The following is a 19,767-nucleotide window of genomic DNA, read 5'->3' as shown; positions in this document are numbered from 1 at the left end:
GGAAAACAACTTTTTTGGAAGGGAGTTGTTACTACAGCAGATAAGCTCCAAGGGGAAAGTTGGGGTGAGGGACCAGAGCAATGATGAGCATGTCACCTGACTGTTGCTTTTTGAAAAGGTATCCTCAATTCTTCAGACGATTTCTTAAAAATATCTGTCACTCAAAGGGCAACACTGTTTACTCTTGCTCTGGATATGAGGAAGACATCAAGGAGCCTTGTAAGCTGGAGTTGCTGTGTTCCTGTGTTTGTGCTGGTATTTGCAAAAGCAAACTTTTCTGTTTATATATAAACACTCCTAAAATCCACAAGCATCTGCAACATTTTATATGCTGTTTATGTTAGAAGAACACAAAACAAACTTAACAAATCCGGCAGCTTTCAGAAAGTGCATGGCCCTTCAGCATCACAGAACTCATCTGTCTTAACTACACTGAAGTACCTGTTTGACATTTCACTGTACAAACATACTCCAGCATAGTTCTCCACCTTTTGGAATACTCCACCATAAACTAGCAGAGAATTAGGAGAAAAATCTGAGCACTTGACTTTGACAGGCATACTCAAAGTCCCAACTGTAAGTAGTTTCCAGTCCCCGTTTAAGCCCAAATTATTCTGCTCTTGCATTATGGAAGACCATGTACCTGCGTTTATTACAGGTGCCAGGTGGGACATCCAGCTGGGGACCATAATTGAAGCCCCAGCTCAAGAAATTGACCGCAGCAATGCCAGTCATTTTTGTAAGGGCTATTCCAGTGGATGGTAGTGAAACTAAGAATGTTTACAAACGTTCAGTTCATAAAACCAAATGCAGAGGGCCAACTTACGTTTGGACTTTCAATCTGAAAAGCTCAGACAAGCCACCTAACTGTGTTCTGGCAGGAGTAGCCTTACTCTTGGCAGTTTAGTACTAAGCTTTAATTAATACGTGCTGCTTTCTCAATCTGCCTCGTACTTAAAGCAAAAGAAGATAAATATTTTTCACAGTCAGCTGGAGCAGCAGATTAGTCTCACAAAAACACATTCCTTAGTGTAACACTCATGCTCTATGTTGTTATTTCCTCATCCGTCAGTGTTGTCTTCATGTGTTTCGCTACATAATGATTATTGATCTGCAAGCACTCCTTCATTACAGCAGCTACAGGAAAGTAAATGGGAAACATCAGCATCTGGGTGTAGTTTGACTCACAAAATGCTCCTCTTCATTATTCTTTATTCTCTCCATAAAATGAAACATGTATCTTACAGTAATTTTAACATAATCATACTGCAATACAAATGTTGCATTTAAACAAAGTTGTTTGAAAGCTTGATTGTACATATGAAACAATATCTAAGTATGAACTGTATTTAAAAAAATAATTCTGAACTTAGTGATTTAAACTAGTTAATCAGTTATGATTGCTGTAAGGTAGTTGGTTCAGTAACCAGGTGCATCACAAAAACTGCTGATGAGCAATTCTTTTTCTTTATTGGGATGATGTTTAAATTTTTTGTTATTAATTTTTTTTTTTTTTTTACAAAACATTCTTCCACTTTCATGTTTCAGTGACTAATTGCACTTTGGAATAAAAAAAAAAATCATCTTCCCACTGTTAGGTTGCATCAGCTTTGGCTGGAATATAAGGGCACTGAGATGAAAGAACCCTTCCCTTCTCTGCAGGGACAAGTTCCATAAACTACAGGAGAAGGAACAGGTTCAGAAAACAAGGGTTGGAAAACAGAATCTTTATGGCCAAGTTGGAACACAAGAGGTTTTTTGTTTCTTTAAGGATGGGGTGTGCTTTACAGGTAGTTGTTAAAACCCTTTCTGCAAAGTTGCACAATTATATAAATAAAAATATTGCTCAAACTGACCAAGTTCTCCATCATGTGGTCATGTAGCTCTATTAAAAATTAACCACTCAAGGTTCAAGAGTGCCATTTCACATATAGGTCTGTGCCTGTAGACTTCTCTACCAAAACATTTTCCTGAGAGATCTTTTGCATAAGACCACATCAATCAAAAAGTTCTCAACACATAAAAGCATATACTATGCTCTACAATTCTATCTTATATAAAATATAGTAATAACCTTTTGAAGTCAAAACTTGTCAACATAACAGGCTGCTGCTGCAGGTCCAGCTTGAGTTCAGTGTTCTCAATTGTCATCCGCCAGTTGTTTTTGTAAACTTGAAGACGTGAGAAAACAGTGTTAGTGCTTTTTTAGAAAACTCAGGTTCCCCATAAACAGACCGTTTCCATTACTGAAGATGACAACTTCTAAACCAGCACTTCTATACCTTGATACAATCAATACGTATTTCAGATGGGGAAAAGCACCTCAATTTCTTAAGCAAATGAGTTGCTTACACAGACATGACTCACTTCAATGAAACTGATTTCAGCCTAGGAGAAATCTCAAATACAAGAGACTTCTTTCACATAGATCCAGGATCTGCCCCAGGCCACAGAAATCAACAATTATTTAAGGGGCTACAACAGTTTACAAAGCAACAACCACAGGGCACATCCCTCACCTCTCCAGGTACTCCTTGACGTTGTTGTAGCCGTAGAACTTGGCCAAGTGGATGAGCATGCCTGTGGCACAGCGCCCGTCCTGCCGGCGGCAATGGCTGCAGTTGCACACCCCCCGGCAAGGAGGACAGATCCAGGCCTGCAAGGGGGAGAACATGGGAAGAGAGGTAAAGCCAAGCCATGAGTAAGGTTATGTTCACCTTCCTGCTGCTTAGACAGACAAGAGTATGGCTTCCTTACTGTGTGATTGCTCAGGGCAAGGTTTTGAAAGCCTGAATCAGCCAGCCAACCAACCTTGTTAACACTTTCCAAATTTTGCAGGATTAAAGAAATTATTAAGCGTTGCACTTTTGCTTGAATACTTCTGATTCTGAAGACTGAGGCGCTCTGATCTGTTCAATATGAATTTAAAAAAGACTAAAGCCATGCGTAATGCCTAATGATAACTCATCCTATGTGAAGCTGACTGTAACAAACTCCCTTGAAAATAAGGGGTACCCACCGTGACAAGTTTCACTGGTTCTGCCTGCTGGCATAGCCCTACTCCTGAGATGGAATTACTCAGTGTGTACATGAAACCAGGCATCTCCCAGCTGCTCAGCAACTGGACATGGAGGTGCAAGTGCAAACAGCCTGCATTACAGTATAGCAGCCATTGCCACACTGGGCCATTAGTTCTTCATGGTCCTTCCGAAGAGCCCAGAAGCCCATCTCTAAAGCAGAGGTGGGGAAGACGAGGTCCCAGGACAAGCTGAGGACAGAGAGAATTGGCAGCAGCCTGTGCACTCTCCTGGCTCAGTGCCTCGGGGGACAACAGAGAAAAGGGACACAACTCTAAGACTTTTAGGTATTCTTCTTCTTTTTTCTGATATTTAAAAATTAGAATCTAAAAAAAGGAGCCTGCTTTGTATGCCACCTTACTGAGAGCATTAAAAAGAGGGTACATTTTGGCATTTTTCTGAAAGCGGACAGATTCCTTTTCTTAAAAGCTCTCCTGCTTTCCCTTCACTATCTGGCAAGCAAGTGGAGCTTCAAAGCATGAAGCTGGATGGATTGTAACTCAGGTCCAGCACCTTCCACTTGAATTCCACCACAGTCAAGTGTCAATCATAACAGTACTACAGAACTTCCCATGGCAAAAAGCTTTGAACACCACATTATCATGAGCATATATTCATCACAGCTTACTAACAAAACCATATCCATTACATGTTCTTTCCAAGACCAAGAACAGATACTTACCGGATCAAGCAGGGCTGATTTAACATCTTCCCCATATCGATTTCGAAGACACGGTCCACAAAACTGCCCCCTTACTCCTCCACAGCCCTCGTTGCGACAGATTGTCTTCGTATCCATTGTCTTTTGTCGACACTGGTGGCAAGTACTACCCTGAAATTGGAAAGGAGGAGAAATATGTATGTATGAAAGACACCTTAAATGCTTGTTGCTGGACTTTCCTAATGTATCTGCTGATAGCAAAGGGCAAACTTCAAACCAAAGTCAAAATCAGCAATGAAAATCCTAGTAATCATAAGTTCTGTTATTATGATAAATCATATAGTTATCTGGAGAGATGCTAGGGATTTCACAGAGATAGTACCCAGTCTAAGTTGCACTGTCTCAAACTACATGAACCTCATGCTGCAGTTCTGATCCTCCCCTCTATCTAGGAAAAAGCTAAAACTTTTCAGAAAATGTCCTTGTGACTCATCTCTGCAAACACAATGAAGCGTGTAACACATCATAGTAAGTTGATCATCTAGATCTTTATGACAATTAATAATAGCCAAACCTGGTGAAGGAAAGGAGGAAGAGTTCCACCAAGAGCTTTCGAAACTACCCAACCTGTACAAAAATGTTGCTTCCACAGGGTACAAGGAGCACAATTGTTTAATGGTACACCCAGCACCACTACAACATTTATATTAAGTGAGAATGAGAGATAAAAGGGATGCCAAGTCTTATCAGTAGTGAGTCATAGCTACAACAAATTCTACTTAACAACTCTATGGCAAGAAAGCACTTCTTTGTAGAGGCAAAAAGTTGGTGGGGCGTATCAACCAGCATGGGCAAGCCCAGGGAAGCCTGGCAAAGCTTTCAAAGTTGTGCTTGTGTAATATAATAATGCAGTGCTGCACTCTCCAGAACCTCAGGAAAACACACCTTTCAGCAAACACCACATGAACTGTTAAGAGACTTTCAATTTCAAATTAATAGATGGAAAAAACACAGCCACTTACTAGAACTTTGTCATAGATTTTGTCTTTAACAGTGATTGCAATGTTGTCCAAGTCCTCTTCAGTAATATCCTCTACTGGACGGTGAGATGAATATTTTGATGATCTCCTTCTCTTGCGCACTCCACAATCCCCCTGCTAAACAAACTCATCTCAACACCTTTTGTCTGTTTTCCCACAGACTCTGCCACCACACTTGGTGACAAATTCTTTCATTTATAATGCATACGCGGTCTAGAGGGGACAAACTACAGGCTTACAGACCATTGGAAGAACAAGAAGAGTTTCCAAATGATCGCTGCCTCTTTCTCTCCCTCTCCTCCCTAATCTTTTCTCTACTTCCTTTATTATTTATTGTTTCTATGTTCTTCCTTCCCATCATTGTTATTTCTGTTTCCACAAATTCCTAACTTGGTTTTCTGCTCCCTCCTTTTCTTTGTGTTCCCTGCACACCTCCATTGTAACTCTTCATACTCCATTTCTTCCCCCTCAAAATCAGGAACCATAACCATCTGTCTTCCCATTCTTTGCTTGTCCAATCTCTTAGCATGCTCTAATTGCTCTCCTCAATTACAACCTCTAATGTCCTGCAAAAAAAACCCTTTACTGAAGTTTTAGGTGAGTACTGCTACACACAGCTCTTTCTTATTATGCTGTTTGTTATTTTGAAGACAGTCTTCCACTCACTATTAAGTGCTCTTTTTTTTTTTTCCTTCCAAATATCTTTCTCTTTGACCTGAAATCATGGATCATCACTCTGCCCCTCATGAGATTTCAAACTTCATGTACATGTCTTATCTTATCCTTAGCCTTTGCCCTACACCACTCTTAACATTTAATTTGTCCTTCACCCCAGATGAGCTCTATTGTCTTCAAAATATCCATTTACCAGCCCAGATTCTCATTCAGTGCTACTCCTTTTTCAATAGCCAAGTTCCCTATATAATGCTTCAACTATGCCCAGCATTCACTCCTACAAGCAGAACTGGGATCCAGCACAAGCAAATGCAAACTAAAAGAGTCTTCCTCATAAAAGGCTATACAGTAAATATAACCAAAGGAAATGACCACCATAAGCTAAAAGAGGGAAAAAAACAGATTTAAAAAAATGGGGAAGAATAAAACCTGCAACTTTTGAATGGCTAGCCAGTACATCAGCAGTTTGTTGGTGCAGATTCACTTCATTCATTCTCAATTCAGCTACCTAACTCCTATCTTCCCTCTGCTATTTCCAGAGAAGGGTTTTTACTGATTTTTCCTGAGCCAGAAGATAGAGAAGATCTGCTTGGTCACCTCCTCCAGCCTCACTGCTTTGCCATTTGCGGGCCTTCTACATTGTGGACTCTAATAATTTCCGGATAATAAATAAATAATAGACCATAAGTAAACTGATTTGTTATATGTTTAACAACACAGGTCACAGATAGAGCCCAGTTAGCAGGGAAAAGATGAGTCACGAAGGCCTGAAGACAACTTCTTCTGTAGCTAATCCCAGAAAAAGGTTCTCATTAAGTTTCTGTAGGATGTGATTTCTGCTCTTAGTGTTGACCAGCAATTTAAATAAGTGTTTCCTAATCCCTGACTACCAGAGATATCAAAGTCTGGCAAATACCAGAGTGAGTCTCTTCTTCAAGAGGTTTTGTTGTCTATAGCTACGGAAGTGTTCTGCAAATTTGACAGCCGAAACAGTAAATTTTTCCAAGGCAAATTTCTCTGGTGGACGAGCGTTTCTGGTCGGGTTCATGCGACGTGTTATCTGGCCTTCAGAAAATGTCCTCCTTGGGGTTTTCTTCTGTTTCTGGAAAGATAAAGTGATCCAGTTATGTTTGTAGTGTTAAACACCAGAAATTATCTCAAAATATCTGTCCTATCATGAACTAATCTGTTCCTCTCCCACTCCTTATTTTTAAGCCAAACATCACCAATTTCTAGCATTCTTAAGTGTTCTCCCTACATGCCATACCTTTTTGCTCTTTTTAAAACACCACACTTTCAGTGTCAAATTCTATTCAAATTAATGTCACAGAAATAGACCAACTTTTTTTGTATGGCATATTAAGGCTAGTTCCCACTGTTCTTCAGTAGCAGAAGGTTCATATTTTCCCCACATATTTAATACATCTTCAAGGAATAATCTGAATTGAAGTTTAATTTCTGTTGTATTTTTTAAATTGAAAGGGCATTAATAAGTTTCTTCTCCTACTTCCAGATTCCCAGATGTGGAAAATACTAGAAGGCACAAGATTTGCTTTTCATATTGTCACACCCACCAATTTCTGCATGAAATAATGCAGACGTAATGCAACAGAAGTGCTGCATGGACACCCACCATAAAGGCATCTACTGAATCTGACAGGATAAACAAGGTGTAGGAAGCAAGTCTGCTTGCTGCCGTATTCTTTAGTTAATTCCTTCAAAAGAAGTGAAAGGCTGGACAGGCTGGAAGTCAAACACCAAGCAGAAGAGATAACTAGAATACTCCTGATGCCCTGTAGCAGGCTTACATATGTATTCAAAGGATGTTTAAGTTTCTATAGCATTTAACTAGAGCTAGCAAGGTTACAGGCTTTCAAAGACTCTAGAATTTGGGTTCACCTTTACACCTTACAAGCAGCACACCAGCATTTCTATATGCGTTTCCCAAAGACATGGCCCTGGAATTTCTCCTCAAATTTCTTCATCTTGTAATACATGTGGAAAAACAGAGAACCCAGAGGGATTGACAGTTTTCTGCATCTAGCCAAGAAAAGCCAGTTGAAATAACTACACTAACTACATGTTGAACTGGTTGAATTTCATCAACATAGCTCTACTGGGAAGGGTGAATTTTAAAAGAAAAGCCTCCCAAGAGGGAATTAATTGGAAAATTAGCAGGATCTAAACACAAAGCAACTACTCTTCTGTATTCCCATATACACAGACATTTGTCTAGCATCTCAAAAGCATTTTTGGAGCAAAAACGATAAAGTAGCATCTCACTTTGGTCTCCGTATTTCTTCATGAATTATCTTACAAAATTCCATGCCCTCACATAACCCTTGGTTTATAAATACTGACCAATAGCAAATCCATACAAATAAAGTGACCAAAATCAAAGAAAACCAGAACAAAATTGGTGAAAGTGTTTCATTGGGAAACATATTAATCCTAAATCTAGCAAAAAACACCTGTCAGCTCTAGCTGGTAATGGAGACTTACCGAAGGAGTCGACGCGGGCGTTTTCACTGGGAACAGGTCAGGTATGGAATTTAGTTCTGCCAGCAACTGGGCAAGCTGAAATCAACAGTGATGCCACATTGAAAACTCACTGCAAACTTGCAAATAAGCAACACATATCATCCACTCTCTATAGGCACTCTGAATTATATCTAAAGATATGAAGTTTAAGTGCATGAAACCTTTCTGGAGGCACTTTATTTAAGTGAGGCTCATAAAAGGGGCTCATTCACCCCTGAATGCACAAAACTTTTGTAGGCAATACTAACTTCACAGGTCCCATTATTTCTTACTGGCAATTAGAGTTAGCTGGAATTACATCCAGTTTTGTCAAAGCAGCACGAGGAAGCCTATTACGACATGGTTATGATATCTATGACCAACAATGAGAAATTCACAGTTCCTATGACAGGAGGGAGAGAGGTAAGACAGGGGTGCCCTTGGCAGCAAGAGCCCTTGAAGCTCACACTGAAACCACAGCCAGCAACGCTAAATACCCACTGCTTCATGCAGATATACAAAGCGACATGGGTACACGCTCATTTGCAAAGTCATAAAACAATTAAGCCCCGCTGGCAGTTCCCTACACCATGGCATATGCAGTATCAGAAGCACCATGTAGGAGATGTCCTGGAGGTGCCTTTGAGCAGAAGCAGTGACTAACAGGTCCAAAAAAATATGGATCTGTTCTGTAAGGCCCGGATGAGGCTATCTTCTGAAATGCCAGCAGGAGCAAGGGTGAGTCAGGCTGCTAGCTGTCCCTGGGACAGCCACACCAATCACGAGACCTAAAGCTGGATAACAGCATTTCTCAGGTAGGACTTCAGAGTGACATTTATTAAGAGCTATTCAATGTCATTACAGTAGTGCAACTAGGATGCTAAAGAATTTCACACTGGTTGAACTAGAAGGAAGGGTGGGAGGTCAGAAGGAAGAGCAGCAAGACCAACATAACAGCAGTGAGGAAAAATTATTAAAAAAACAGGTACAAAACTAAAGCAAGTTGTCACTTGGGAGCCGTAGGCCCACACATCCAAGAAGTATGCTTGAGCCCCAAGGCTGCTTGGAGGCCACAACTTTTCCTGCAATATAGTAAAACCAAAGAAGCCACTGAGGACCCAGCATCAACTCAGGTTTGCACAGCAGTGTGACAATTACAGAGAGCTGGTGGCATTTTGGACAACAGAGGAAAAAGCATTAGGGAACAATCAGAGTCTCTTTTCCCTCACCTACATGTGCGTACACACACACACACACTTTCAGCAGATACACAGCAAAGCACAACTAAACATCATATGCCACACAACTGAAAGATTACATTTATCATCCTCCACAGTTTTTAGCTGTCTTTCCAATCAGTAACTGCAGCAGATCTCTCAGACACAAACAAAAACCCAGAAACTCTGTTGTGCAAATGACACCACGAACCACCTGACGGGTCAAGCTGGTTTTCTGACATGTTCTGAATATAAGACTGAAACTGGGGCATCTGTAACTTTGTTCACATCCACATACAACTTCGCTTTTAAACTCGTGCAGGCTAGTCCTACATGAGGCTATTTTAGGGGTAACTGCCTGAGTGCTAATGATCCTCTAGGGTTTTCCCAGGTTGAAAACGTCAAACACAAACCACGAGATCCTCCCAAAGTCCCAGCACAGCACCAGCCAGGAATCTAAAATTCAAGTGTGATGAAGGTAAGTACTCAGATGTAAAGGTCGGAGAACAAAGCACTGCTCTTAATTCTTACCATGGCTTTATTTTCTTTAATATTCATGGCTCTCTTAAGCAGAGCACTGGAAGTTTCCTCCTGTGTTTCCTTAATGTCTTCTTCAGATTCTGAAGCAGAGCCCTCTAGTTTGTCCCATCGCCTGCCACTTATTTCTTTTGAAAGAGGTGTGAGGGATTCATTGTTCTTTAGAGGTAAGTTAGAAAAAGCCTGTTCAGGCACTTTTTTCTCAGATGACTTTCTGGTAGGAAACTGAAAGGAAACACGAAGGCCAAACCTTCTCTTGGGAGAAACTTTCTTCTTCACCTCTTCCTCCTCTTCTTCCTCACTACCCAATAAATTATCGTGTTCTTCATCACTCAAGTCTGACTCTGTTGCCTACAGGCAGGAAAAAAATCCCATGTTACATCATCAGCTGTGATTCACGAAAGGTAATTTTTAAACCACTAATTTTAGGCAGCAGTCTCACCACTTGAATGCACTGTCATAAATTCACCTAAATCAACACATTTTTAAAAGTTCACAGTACATAACTTCTCCCTGTGCAGAGACCAACACAAAATCTACATATATTAATATTGTCTGAGATACAGACAAGGCTGTCTTCAGAGGAACAATCTTGCCCAGCACAGTCAGTCTACAAGTTCTCATTTCTAACATGGGATATTACATTAAATAAAGCTTTTTTTCCTCTTTCAATACAATACATATTTTTCTTCAGCATGAAGAATGAACATCACAGTGTATCAGAAACCTACTAGAACATGAGGTTTGCACAGAAAAGACAGAGAAAAATAAAGTCAACCTATACATTCATGCGTGGGTGACTGCCTTTACCAGAACTCCTTTCTTGTTCACATCCACCTCGCTTGAAGTGAAGCCTTCAAATGCTTCCGTTTCAGAATCAGTGTCTTCAGTGAAAATCCTCCGCAGTTCTTCAGTGAGGTATCTGGACTGAAATCGAACGCCCTGTAAAAATATCAGCCAATAGCTGTGAGAAAGAGTCAGATACCGAGTCACACACTCACAATAAAGAGGTTCTGAGGTTCAAGCAGGTACCAACTAGGTGGCAGGTACTGTTAACACACTTTGCAGGAAGAAAAAAAACAAGCAGAAGAGTTTCAGTATTAAGTTACTTAACTTAGCAGGATTTTTTTTTCCTCATTTTGAGCACAAGGCTTTAACTGAGCTGCTTGTGGAGGAAACTTTCTTCTTCACTTCTTCCTCCTCTTCTTCACTACTACTCAATAAAAATAAACTATCAGTTTTCTTATGTGTAAATTACCATGCTGTTGTGTGTGGTTTTTTCTGGATGTAAAAAAGCAGGCCTTGAATGGCTTTGTATTGAAGAAAATACAAACTACAGCCACAGTAAGAAACAACACTCTCCTCTGGGCTTCCTGCAGCAGCACTCAATGCTCCTGGAGATGGAGTCTGCTCCTCCTCATACTGTTACAGCATCACTGAAGTGACAGATACCAACACAAAACCACAGAGCTTTGAACAGCCTGATTAACATCCCTCTCACCTTCCAAATGCTTAACTCCCTCTGTTTTAGGGGTGCAGTTTATCATTCAAATGTGTTCTAGAATACACAGATCCCAAATTTCTGTCTGCAGATTTGGAAGTCCAAAGACGAGCAACAAAGCTGGTGAAGGATCTAGAGAACAAGTCCTACAAGGAGAGGTTAGGGGAACTGGGGCTGTTTATCCTGGAGAAAAGGAGGCTGAGGGGAGGCTTTATCGCTGTCTACAACTACCTGAAAGGAGGTTGTAGCATGGAGGGTGTTGGTCTCTTTTCCTGAGTAACAAGTGATAGGATGAAACCATCTCAAGTTGCACCAGGGGAGGTTTAGATTGGATATTAGGAAAAATTTCTTCACCGAAAGGGTTGTCAGGCATTGGAACAGGCAGGAAGTGGGGGAGTCACCATCCCTGGAGGTGTTCTAAAGACAGGCAGATGTGGCAATTAGAGACATGGCTTAGTGGTAGACGTGGCAGTGTTAGGTTAACAGTTGGATCTGATGCCCTTAGAAGTTTTTTCCAGCCTAAATGATTCTAAGTAAAAAAGTCAGGCCATGAAAAACACACTAAGATCTCATTAAAACTCTCTTCATGATATGCACATTACATACCAATTAAACACAATGCATTTACTAAATCAGAAATATATTTCCTTACTTCCTGTCAGACTTAGTAGAAGACCATCTGTGAACTTGTCCTTGTTAGTCTCCTGAAAGGCTTGTTCATGGTAAGAATATAACCCATGTCCACATTGCACCTGTCTCTTGAAAGTCAGCAACATTCACTTAAGTTTGTTTCCCCAGTTTTCCTCTGCTATTTCTTCCTCCCACGCAAGATAAAAAAATGACCTTTCATACGATGCACTCGCTAAATATCTTTATTCTTCCTTTCAATTCCCTCCTTTCCCTGACTTTAATTACACACTTCTTTATGTTAAGATAATATCTGGTGAAAAACAGATACAATAGATGAGTGGAAAAACTTACAGGGGAAAGGGAGCGGGGAGCTACTGCATATGCTGTTTCTTTACACTTAAACATCTCCTACAAATTATTACGGGTAATTGGAATGAGTTTTCTCTGAGCAAAATTACATTATTCTTTTGTTGATAGCTGTGGTGCAGCTGCTTGAGAAAGGAACAAACACAATAGGGAAGTTACTTTGAAGTTAAATTGCATGTCTTGGAGGGAAACTGAAGTTTTTATGCATTCTGTGTTTTCATGAAATTCCACAATGAAGGCTGGGGTGAGGGCGAATAAGCTGTTAGCTGAATTGACTAAAAATAGCACACCTAGAGCTATGCTGTTACACCTATGAAGAAAGGTCTACACAAGGTAAAAGACGCATGAGGGATACCTACAGGAGAAGCGGCTGAAAGTCAGCAGAAGGGCAGAGATTTGGAGAATAGGATTGCAGAAAGCCATGAGGAAAAGCAGACATGCAGAGATCGCTACTTGTTAATGTATTTGCGCATCAACATCCAAGGGAACACCTGATGCACTGACATCCCATTCACCACCCCGGCAGGGCAGCTGACTTGCCTCCTTTCCCAGCAGCTACAGTTTGTTCTGAACTTCACATCATTTTGCTCTTCCCACCAAAACTTTTTAGTTTCCTGCACAACGAGGACCTATGGTCTTTCTCAGTGATAGTGGTGTTTGGCACCATAAATGGATGGAACTCAGGATAAAAAAAAATAAAGTTTTTATTGTGCCATTTAGTCGTAAAGGAGTTAATCTCAATACTGATGGAGATTTAGAATAATTCTCAGCCCAAGAGAAACACAGAAATGGTGAGGAAGACTGCAGTGCCAGCTGTAAATTTGGAACTAGTCTCACTGGGATTCCCAGTAATGCATGTTCAACTAACAGTACCAAGCTCAGCCACAGTATTTTTCATCAGGGGATTTAAAAATGTTTGGCAGCAAAGATCATTATCATCACCTCCATCTCACGGGTTGGAAAACCAAAGCAGAGAGAAGCAAAGCAAGGTGCTTGCAGTCCCCAAGCAGGCAGCAGAAGCTCAGGCTCCATCCCGCACAAGGGTCCCCCTCCACCACCACCATCACCACCACTCTCCTTGTCAATCATTCTTCATGCTCCACACAAAGTCACAAATACAAGAGCAAGCTACCTCCTCGTTTTCTGAAGTTATCAGGACCACTGTTCTAGCAATAAGATTATGAAGCAATTCAGAGACCAGAATATTTCACTATGTTTTAGCCATCATCTTTCTCCATAGGACAGATCATGGCTCTACCCCCAAATGGCTTCTGAACTCTCCTGAGGCCATTTGCCTACAAAGGCTCAGAAATAGCACATACTCATACAAGACTCATCCTGTCTGTTTCCTTTGCTAACTCTAGTCATTTTCTTTTTCCTCAGCACCTCTTAACCGGGTACTGACCTGACAAACTAGGAAAAGGCATTTTCAATTTTGTTATTAATGGGACAGAGGAAGCTTTTTAACAGAATATCTGACAAAGGTATCTTTTAGCACATTAGCCCATATCTGCCAATTATATAATTATAAGCTTCTAAAAGACTAAAAACTAAAATTTCTGGCAGCCAAGATGGCACACCAGTTCTCTTCCTTTCTTGTGAATTCAGCTGGTACTGCCAGCTACCAAATCAGATTGAAAAAGGTCAAATTGCTATGCTGATCCAAGCTGCTTCACTGTCAAGAGAGCAGAGAACCAGCAAGTTGCACAATTGCAGCAGGAGCTGATGGTTTCTGTGGGTCACCACCACGAAACCACAATTTTAGTGCAGATACGGCACTGACAGAAATTAATACAGAAACAACACTGAAAGGCATTTCTGGAAGAAATACATTGAAGTCTGCATACTCACAAATGCCCATCTATTATCATGTATTTCCACTGTCTTATGTATCCAGAGCACACCAGCCCAGGATGGTAATTCTCTCTTTTCTGTTTGCTACACTTACCTACTTCACTTAAGCTCACCTTCTAATGAAACACATTTCCCTTTTTATATTATAAAAGAGTTTTAAAAGCAATCATTAAATCCTAAGAAGGATAGCAAGTTTGTTTACATTTCTTTTTAATATGGGGACTGCATATTATGGGGTTTGCTGTGAGATACGGCTCATGAAGCCTTGGCACAGGCTCAGAGTAATACTGCACCTAGAGTGTAACTGGGCCACAGCAATACATTCCTACCTTTTGTTCTGACTCCAGGTGATCAAAACAAGCGTAGCTGTCTTCTGACAACAACCTCTGTTTGGAAGCATCATCTTGGAACCCAATAAAATCTTTGTCACTGGGAGCTTTAAAAATGTGAGACACATCCTGGGGTATCTGTTTCTGATTCAAAGGGAGACAGAAGATACAAGTCAGACATGCCAACTTAATATGAAAATTCAACATGGCAACAGTACAACTTATTTTTATACTCCTATGCAAGTACAAATCTGTATTACAAAATATGCTATGTGTAAACTGTACCTCATTTAGCTAAACTCCAGGAAAATATTGTACAGACTGTTTGAATCCCTAAATACAGACTCCAGACTTGTGGCTAGGGAAGGGATGCAACATGCAGGGTTTAACTCCACAGAGCAGTATTTCTCAGACATAAAAATATGTGTGCGTGCCTCATCTTTGCAAGCACGTGCTAAGGGCACCCTTTATCTGCAGTGAAACCCACCACAGCTCCTCCTCTTACAGAGCAACAATGGCTCAGGGGTGAGGAACACACCATCGGATATAATGCAATGTTAATCAAGTACAAAGAAACCTTACCATTAGATCTGATAACGGTACCATTACATATTTTAGCAGACACCTGGCTAACTTCAAAAATAAACCCAAAACAACTCATTCTCCTTGGTCAGTACTGCCACAGGGCTTTTTCCTCTATACTTGGTAAGACAGTTGAAAACTCATTTTAACCAAGAACATTTCTCATTTGCTAGAAGCCTGCAGAAGGAAGCACTGCCAAGGATAGGTAGCCATACCTTCTGAGGTGACCAAGGTCACAACTTTCGAGTTCTACAAGTCCAGTCCCAGCACAGAAGGAGATTCGTACCACAACATCCAGCCATTCCCCTGGCCACGTACTTCACCAAGCACTTTGGCTATGCTTGCCCACGTAACAGGCCAGCAAGGAAGACTTCAGACAGCTCCCACCGAGGCCGCTTTAGGGTGTGGTGTGTGGAATGATGGGATGAAGAGATCCAGCTTTAAAAACTGAGGCAGAAGGCATTTTGCCAAGTTTCAGAACACAATTTTACACATCTCAATATCATCTGCAAAACCATTCTGACATTCACAGAAATGCTTGGGGAGACAAGTGTCCGTATCACTCACTAGTACTCAGATATTTATCTTCTACATCCCCAGGACCACATGCACACATCATGCTCATTACTCTTACTTGAAGTAAACCTCTCTGCTGTTTGCTGTGTGCTGAAGCCACAAGTGGATTTCTCACTTCTCTCACTAGCTCTCAAAAATACAGGATCAACAGCTGCCTGGTGAGGGACCAGCTCCCCATCCAAAGGAGGTCTCTTGAACATTCAAGAGAACATCCCCAAGATGAACTCCAGAACAGAGAGCAGCTTGCCTTGTCCACTGTCATAGACAACCAAGATTACTCATACAGGGCCCCATATCATTATTTTTTATTATTATTTTGTCTTTTGTTGTTGTTGTTGTTGTTTGGTTTTGTACCAAAGCAAATGGCCCAAAGGAGACTCTTTCTCCAAAAATAATGTTGCTGACAAAATTCCACTTTCATTAAAAGAGCAAGCAGCACCTTGACCAAAGCTTCACTCTCTGAAATAACCTACAGTAATAGGCATGCATGGGCTTACTTTTGCTCTTGCTCCACTTTTATAAAGCTGATGCAAACTGATGGAAAACTGATTTACTGTTGCTCAAGCAAAAGCAGAGATGACATGTGAACAACTGACCCTTGGGGGCATATAACGGCCCAGCCCAGTGCCCTGCTGCTGCAGGAGTCCTGCTGTCCACATTTGAACCCCTTCAGATATTCCCTCCCCATGACCTCTTACAACAAACAGCCAGAATCCACCTCCGTTGCTGTGACAGAATTCACTCAGTACAGAACAGCCTTAAAAATGAAGCATTGTGCATTTTAGAAGAAAAACATACAAGGAGCTGTAAGCTTCGTTGCTATGAATAAATTGCTCCCAGGAGCCACTGCATTAGTTTGTGTGCTATTGTACAGCTGAGTTAGCCACTGCTGTGATTACCGTATGCCTAACTAATTTCTTCTTCTTCGTCTATTACTTCTGCATCTGCACCAGAGGAGCCGTTACGGGGCTGTAATTACTGATTCGGAACAAAAAAAAATTCTTTCCCAGTAGAAGACCTTTTTCGAAGGTACTGATTTAAGTAACTTACTGCAGAATTTCAAAGATGTTTAATTTGTGACTTGCTCGCCATAGCCTGACTGCGAAGAATCCCATTCAGTCATCAATGAGTCCCCATTTCACTGAAGGGGCTTAGGTTAATAACAGACGAGACCTGACACATACAAGGTGCGCATCCTCCAGGAGTTTAAAATGAGCACCCCCATGGCCAAGCCTGCTGATTGCCAGTATTTCTACACCTGAAATCACAGCAGACAGACACCGAAGACGATCCTGCACCAAACGCCTCTGCTGTGATGGCTCAGTTCACTGTTATTTCTTGTGCAGTCCTGGAAGTCACCGACATTTCCATTTCTAACTTTCAATTAAAATACATTTGGAAACTGATTTATAATCAGCATCATCCTGGACATGTTCCTGTGCGACCTCACCTAGGCGTTCCTGCTCCAGCAGGGGGATTAGACTAGATGATCTTTTGAGGTCCCTTCCAATCCCAAACATACTGTTATACTGTGATCAGAGCCTAGCATTTTATCTCTGTCAACAAAGTAGCATATACAAAGAACGAAAATATACATCTGCCTAAATACAAATGTCAAAATATTACTCTATTCTAAACATTTTACTTCAAGAGAGGATCTTTTTCCCGCTAGACCCCTAAAAAAGGCAGGAAGGCAAAGAGGTGATGAACATTTCAAGCCTGCTCAGGGAAAATGTTTCAACATGAACAGATCACAGGTTCAGACACAATGGTCTGCTGAAGTGCTGCAGAGACATGAGAAATACTGTCTCTTAAAGATACTTTCTACAACAAGCGTAGTACTGAAAATCTAGTAAAAGCCAGAAATAATTCACAGCTGCTGAAAAAAAAACAAGTCTTATTTCTAGTAGGAAATTTTATAGCTATTGAGCTCAGTTATTTTTGCACATAAAATACACTTACTTGTTTAAAACACCCACAAAGTACTTTTCAAAATCAGCCAAAAACATTCCCTGATACAAACAGCACACAATCCCACAACTGCCAGAATAACCAACCCTCACCATGTTTTTCCAACAAAATATCAAAGTTCAAGACACCCCCATCTCTCAGTTTTCCCTTTTCTGACTTCCACAACATACCACCAGTACCCCCATGAGCACACTCAGGTCTGTTGGGTTGCAGGGAGGAGAGCTACGGTTCCCACAGAACCAGGAGCAGCAGCCTATATGTGTTCCTGGGGGCTGACAGACTTGTCGCCAAGGGTGACAGACCTGTTTTGGTGATGCTCCTGTACTCACCATGCGAGTGATAGGAAAAGTAAGGCACCTGAGGCCCCCACCAGTCAAAACATTTTTCCAAGTGCCATCCTCATGAACTCCATCTGCCATGTAGGCAAGGAGAAAAAGAAAAGCCTGAGGTGAGATGCTTTACTTTCCACATCAACAGGAAGAATTCTCGTGTCTCGAGCGAAAAAGCAACTTTCCTGACAGCAAAGCCAAAAGCAATGCAACTTGCCGTTCTGCAAGACAGCGCTGTGGCAGGCTGCGAGGAGAGAAGGCTTGTATGTATGCACAGCTGCAGCTCCGCTGGGAAGAAGAGCTATTTCCATGCCACTGTCAACCATATTTAATTCTTTTAAGCGGTGTTTGAACATATCGCTTTCATTGCCAGTTGTCACACTAGCACATTCTTCTTTGACCATGATGTATCAGGAGACCACACCATGTGAGAAAGGCAGCTAGATGTAATTGTCTATTTTTGCTCCTACCATGAAAAAAAAACAGTTGGGCTGTGTTCCCCTCGTTCAAGTTTGCACAATGTATGGGCACTCCTATTTGAAGCAGAGGACAGATAATTTTGGTAACACTAAAACTCAGACAAAGTGAAATAATCCCAGTTTAATCTCAAACACCTACTCTCACAAACCCAACTCGCGTGAAGTTTCACCTTCAACACACACTGGAAAACCTCTTGACTTGTCCTGGGCTCAGTACAGAGGCAAGTCCAAGCCCCACACAGGGTTAAAGGCACTGGATTTGGCTCATAGCCCTGAAATAACCACCAAACAGGGAAGCACTCCAAGGCTGACAATTATGGGCAGCACTACAAGAATAGAGGGCACCAAGCCAGAATGGCGATAGGTGCCAAACCAAAAACCCAAAACTATTTAGAAGTCAAGATCCTGGTCTTTCCACTGGAATCATAAAGGCGAACAGTGTTGTGTGAAAGCTTAATTTTAAACATCACACAAACATGTGAAAGATGTAGAAGGCAAAGAGAGGCAAAGTCACGTATGACGGTGCAGAAGAATCACACAACCAGATGCACGGTCAACAGCATCCAAACAGCCTGAGACTCAAGGACAACAATGACATCTAGGAAGGCAAGGAAGATCCCAGATGATCTCCACAATTTCTCAACAGCACCAGAGCGCAAAAACTCAAAACCTGGAACGTGAGGTATATTCCTGGCACAAGTGGCACCAGGGTGAAAGGGAAATAAGTGTTCAGAGAAAAGAAGGAAAAAGTGTTAAAATCAGCAGTCATCACACAGTTTTACTGTCTTCACAGGGATACTTTGATTCCAACCAAGGTGAAGATGGGTTATGCCTGAGCCTGTAAATCCATCACAACAACAGCTCCTGGGACTTTCAGGGTGAAGTACACCATTAAATTTTAGTAAATTCAGCTATTTTCAGAACAGTAGTGTATGACTGCTACATTGCTTTATTTAAACTAATAATTAACTAGGCTAAAACCCATCAAGCTATGTTACCCTAAAATAAAGAATGCTCGACTATCATAATCAGATGGCGAGTCATTTAAAATGTTACCTTCTGCAGGCAACATTTACCTGGAAACTATCCCATTTTTCAAAAACACTGATAATAACGTGAATACCAGCATGCCAGCTTAGGAACTCAGTCCAAGCCCTGTGTCAACTGCTGCTCTCTCTTCTTTTGCTATAATCTCTCGCTGATCAAAACAGTAGGAACAGCTATTTCTGAATTAATTCTGTGCAATTCAAGAGCATCTCTTTCATTTGTGGTGGTGTCCAATTGTTTACCAAGCCCCAGCATTCCAAGGCAAACACTTCTGTACCATGTCATAGGCATGTAACACATCCCCTCTTCATGCCTGAACTGCCAGCATCCAGGCTTTTTGGGTGTGAAAGCTTTGTCAGCCAGCACCCCTTTAACA

The 19,767-nt window shown here is 41.3% G+C and overlaps 1 protein-coding gene across 1 annotated transcript; it reads right to left on the bottom strand.

The window, feature by feature from the left end:
- Positions 1-2,140: 2,140 nt before the first annotated feature.
- Positions 2,141-18,269, bottom strand: CDCA7L (cell division cycle associated 7 like; the record flags this gene model as incomplete). The annotated part of the gene is made up of 11 exons (XM_080364202.1): positions 2,141-2,171; positions 2,520-2,656; positions 3,760-3,909; positions 4,761-4,895; positions 6,370-6,555; positions 7,956-8,030; positions 9,722-10,078; positions 10,538-10,669; positions 14,408-14,551; positions 16,162-16,322; positions 18,083-18,269. The coding sequence occupies 11 exons, from the start codon at positions 18,267-18,269 to the stop codon at positions 2,141-2,143; spliced, it is 1,695 nt and encodes a 564-aa protein (XP_080220328.1).
- Between the last annotated feature and the right edge of the window lie 1,498 nt (positions 18,270-19,767).

Source organism: Nesoenas mayeri, assembly GCF_963082525.1.
Source record: "Nesoenas mayeri genome assembly, chromosome: 2".
NCBI lineage: Eukaryota > Metazoa > Chordata > Aves > Columbiformes > Columbidae > Nesoenas > Nesoenas mayeri.
Note: the sequence above shows the minus strand (reverse complement) of the source record. Positions and strands in the feature narration are given on the sequence as shown.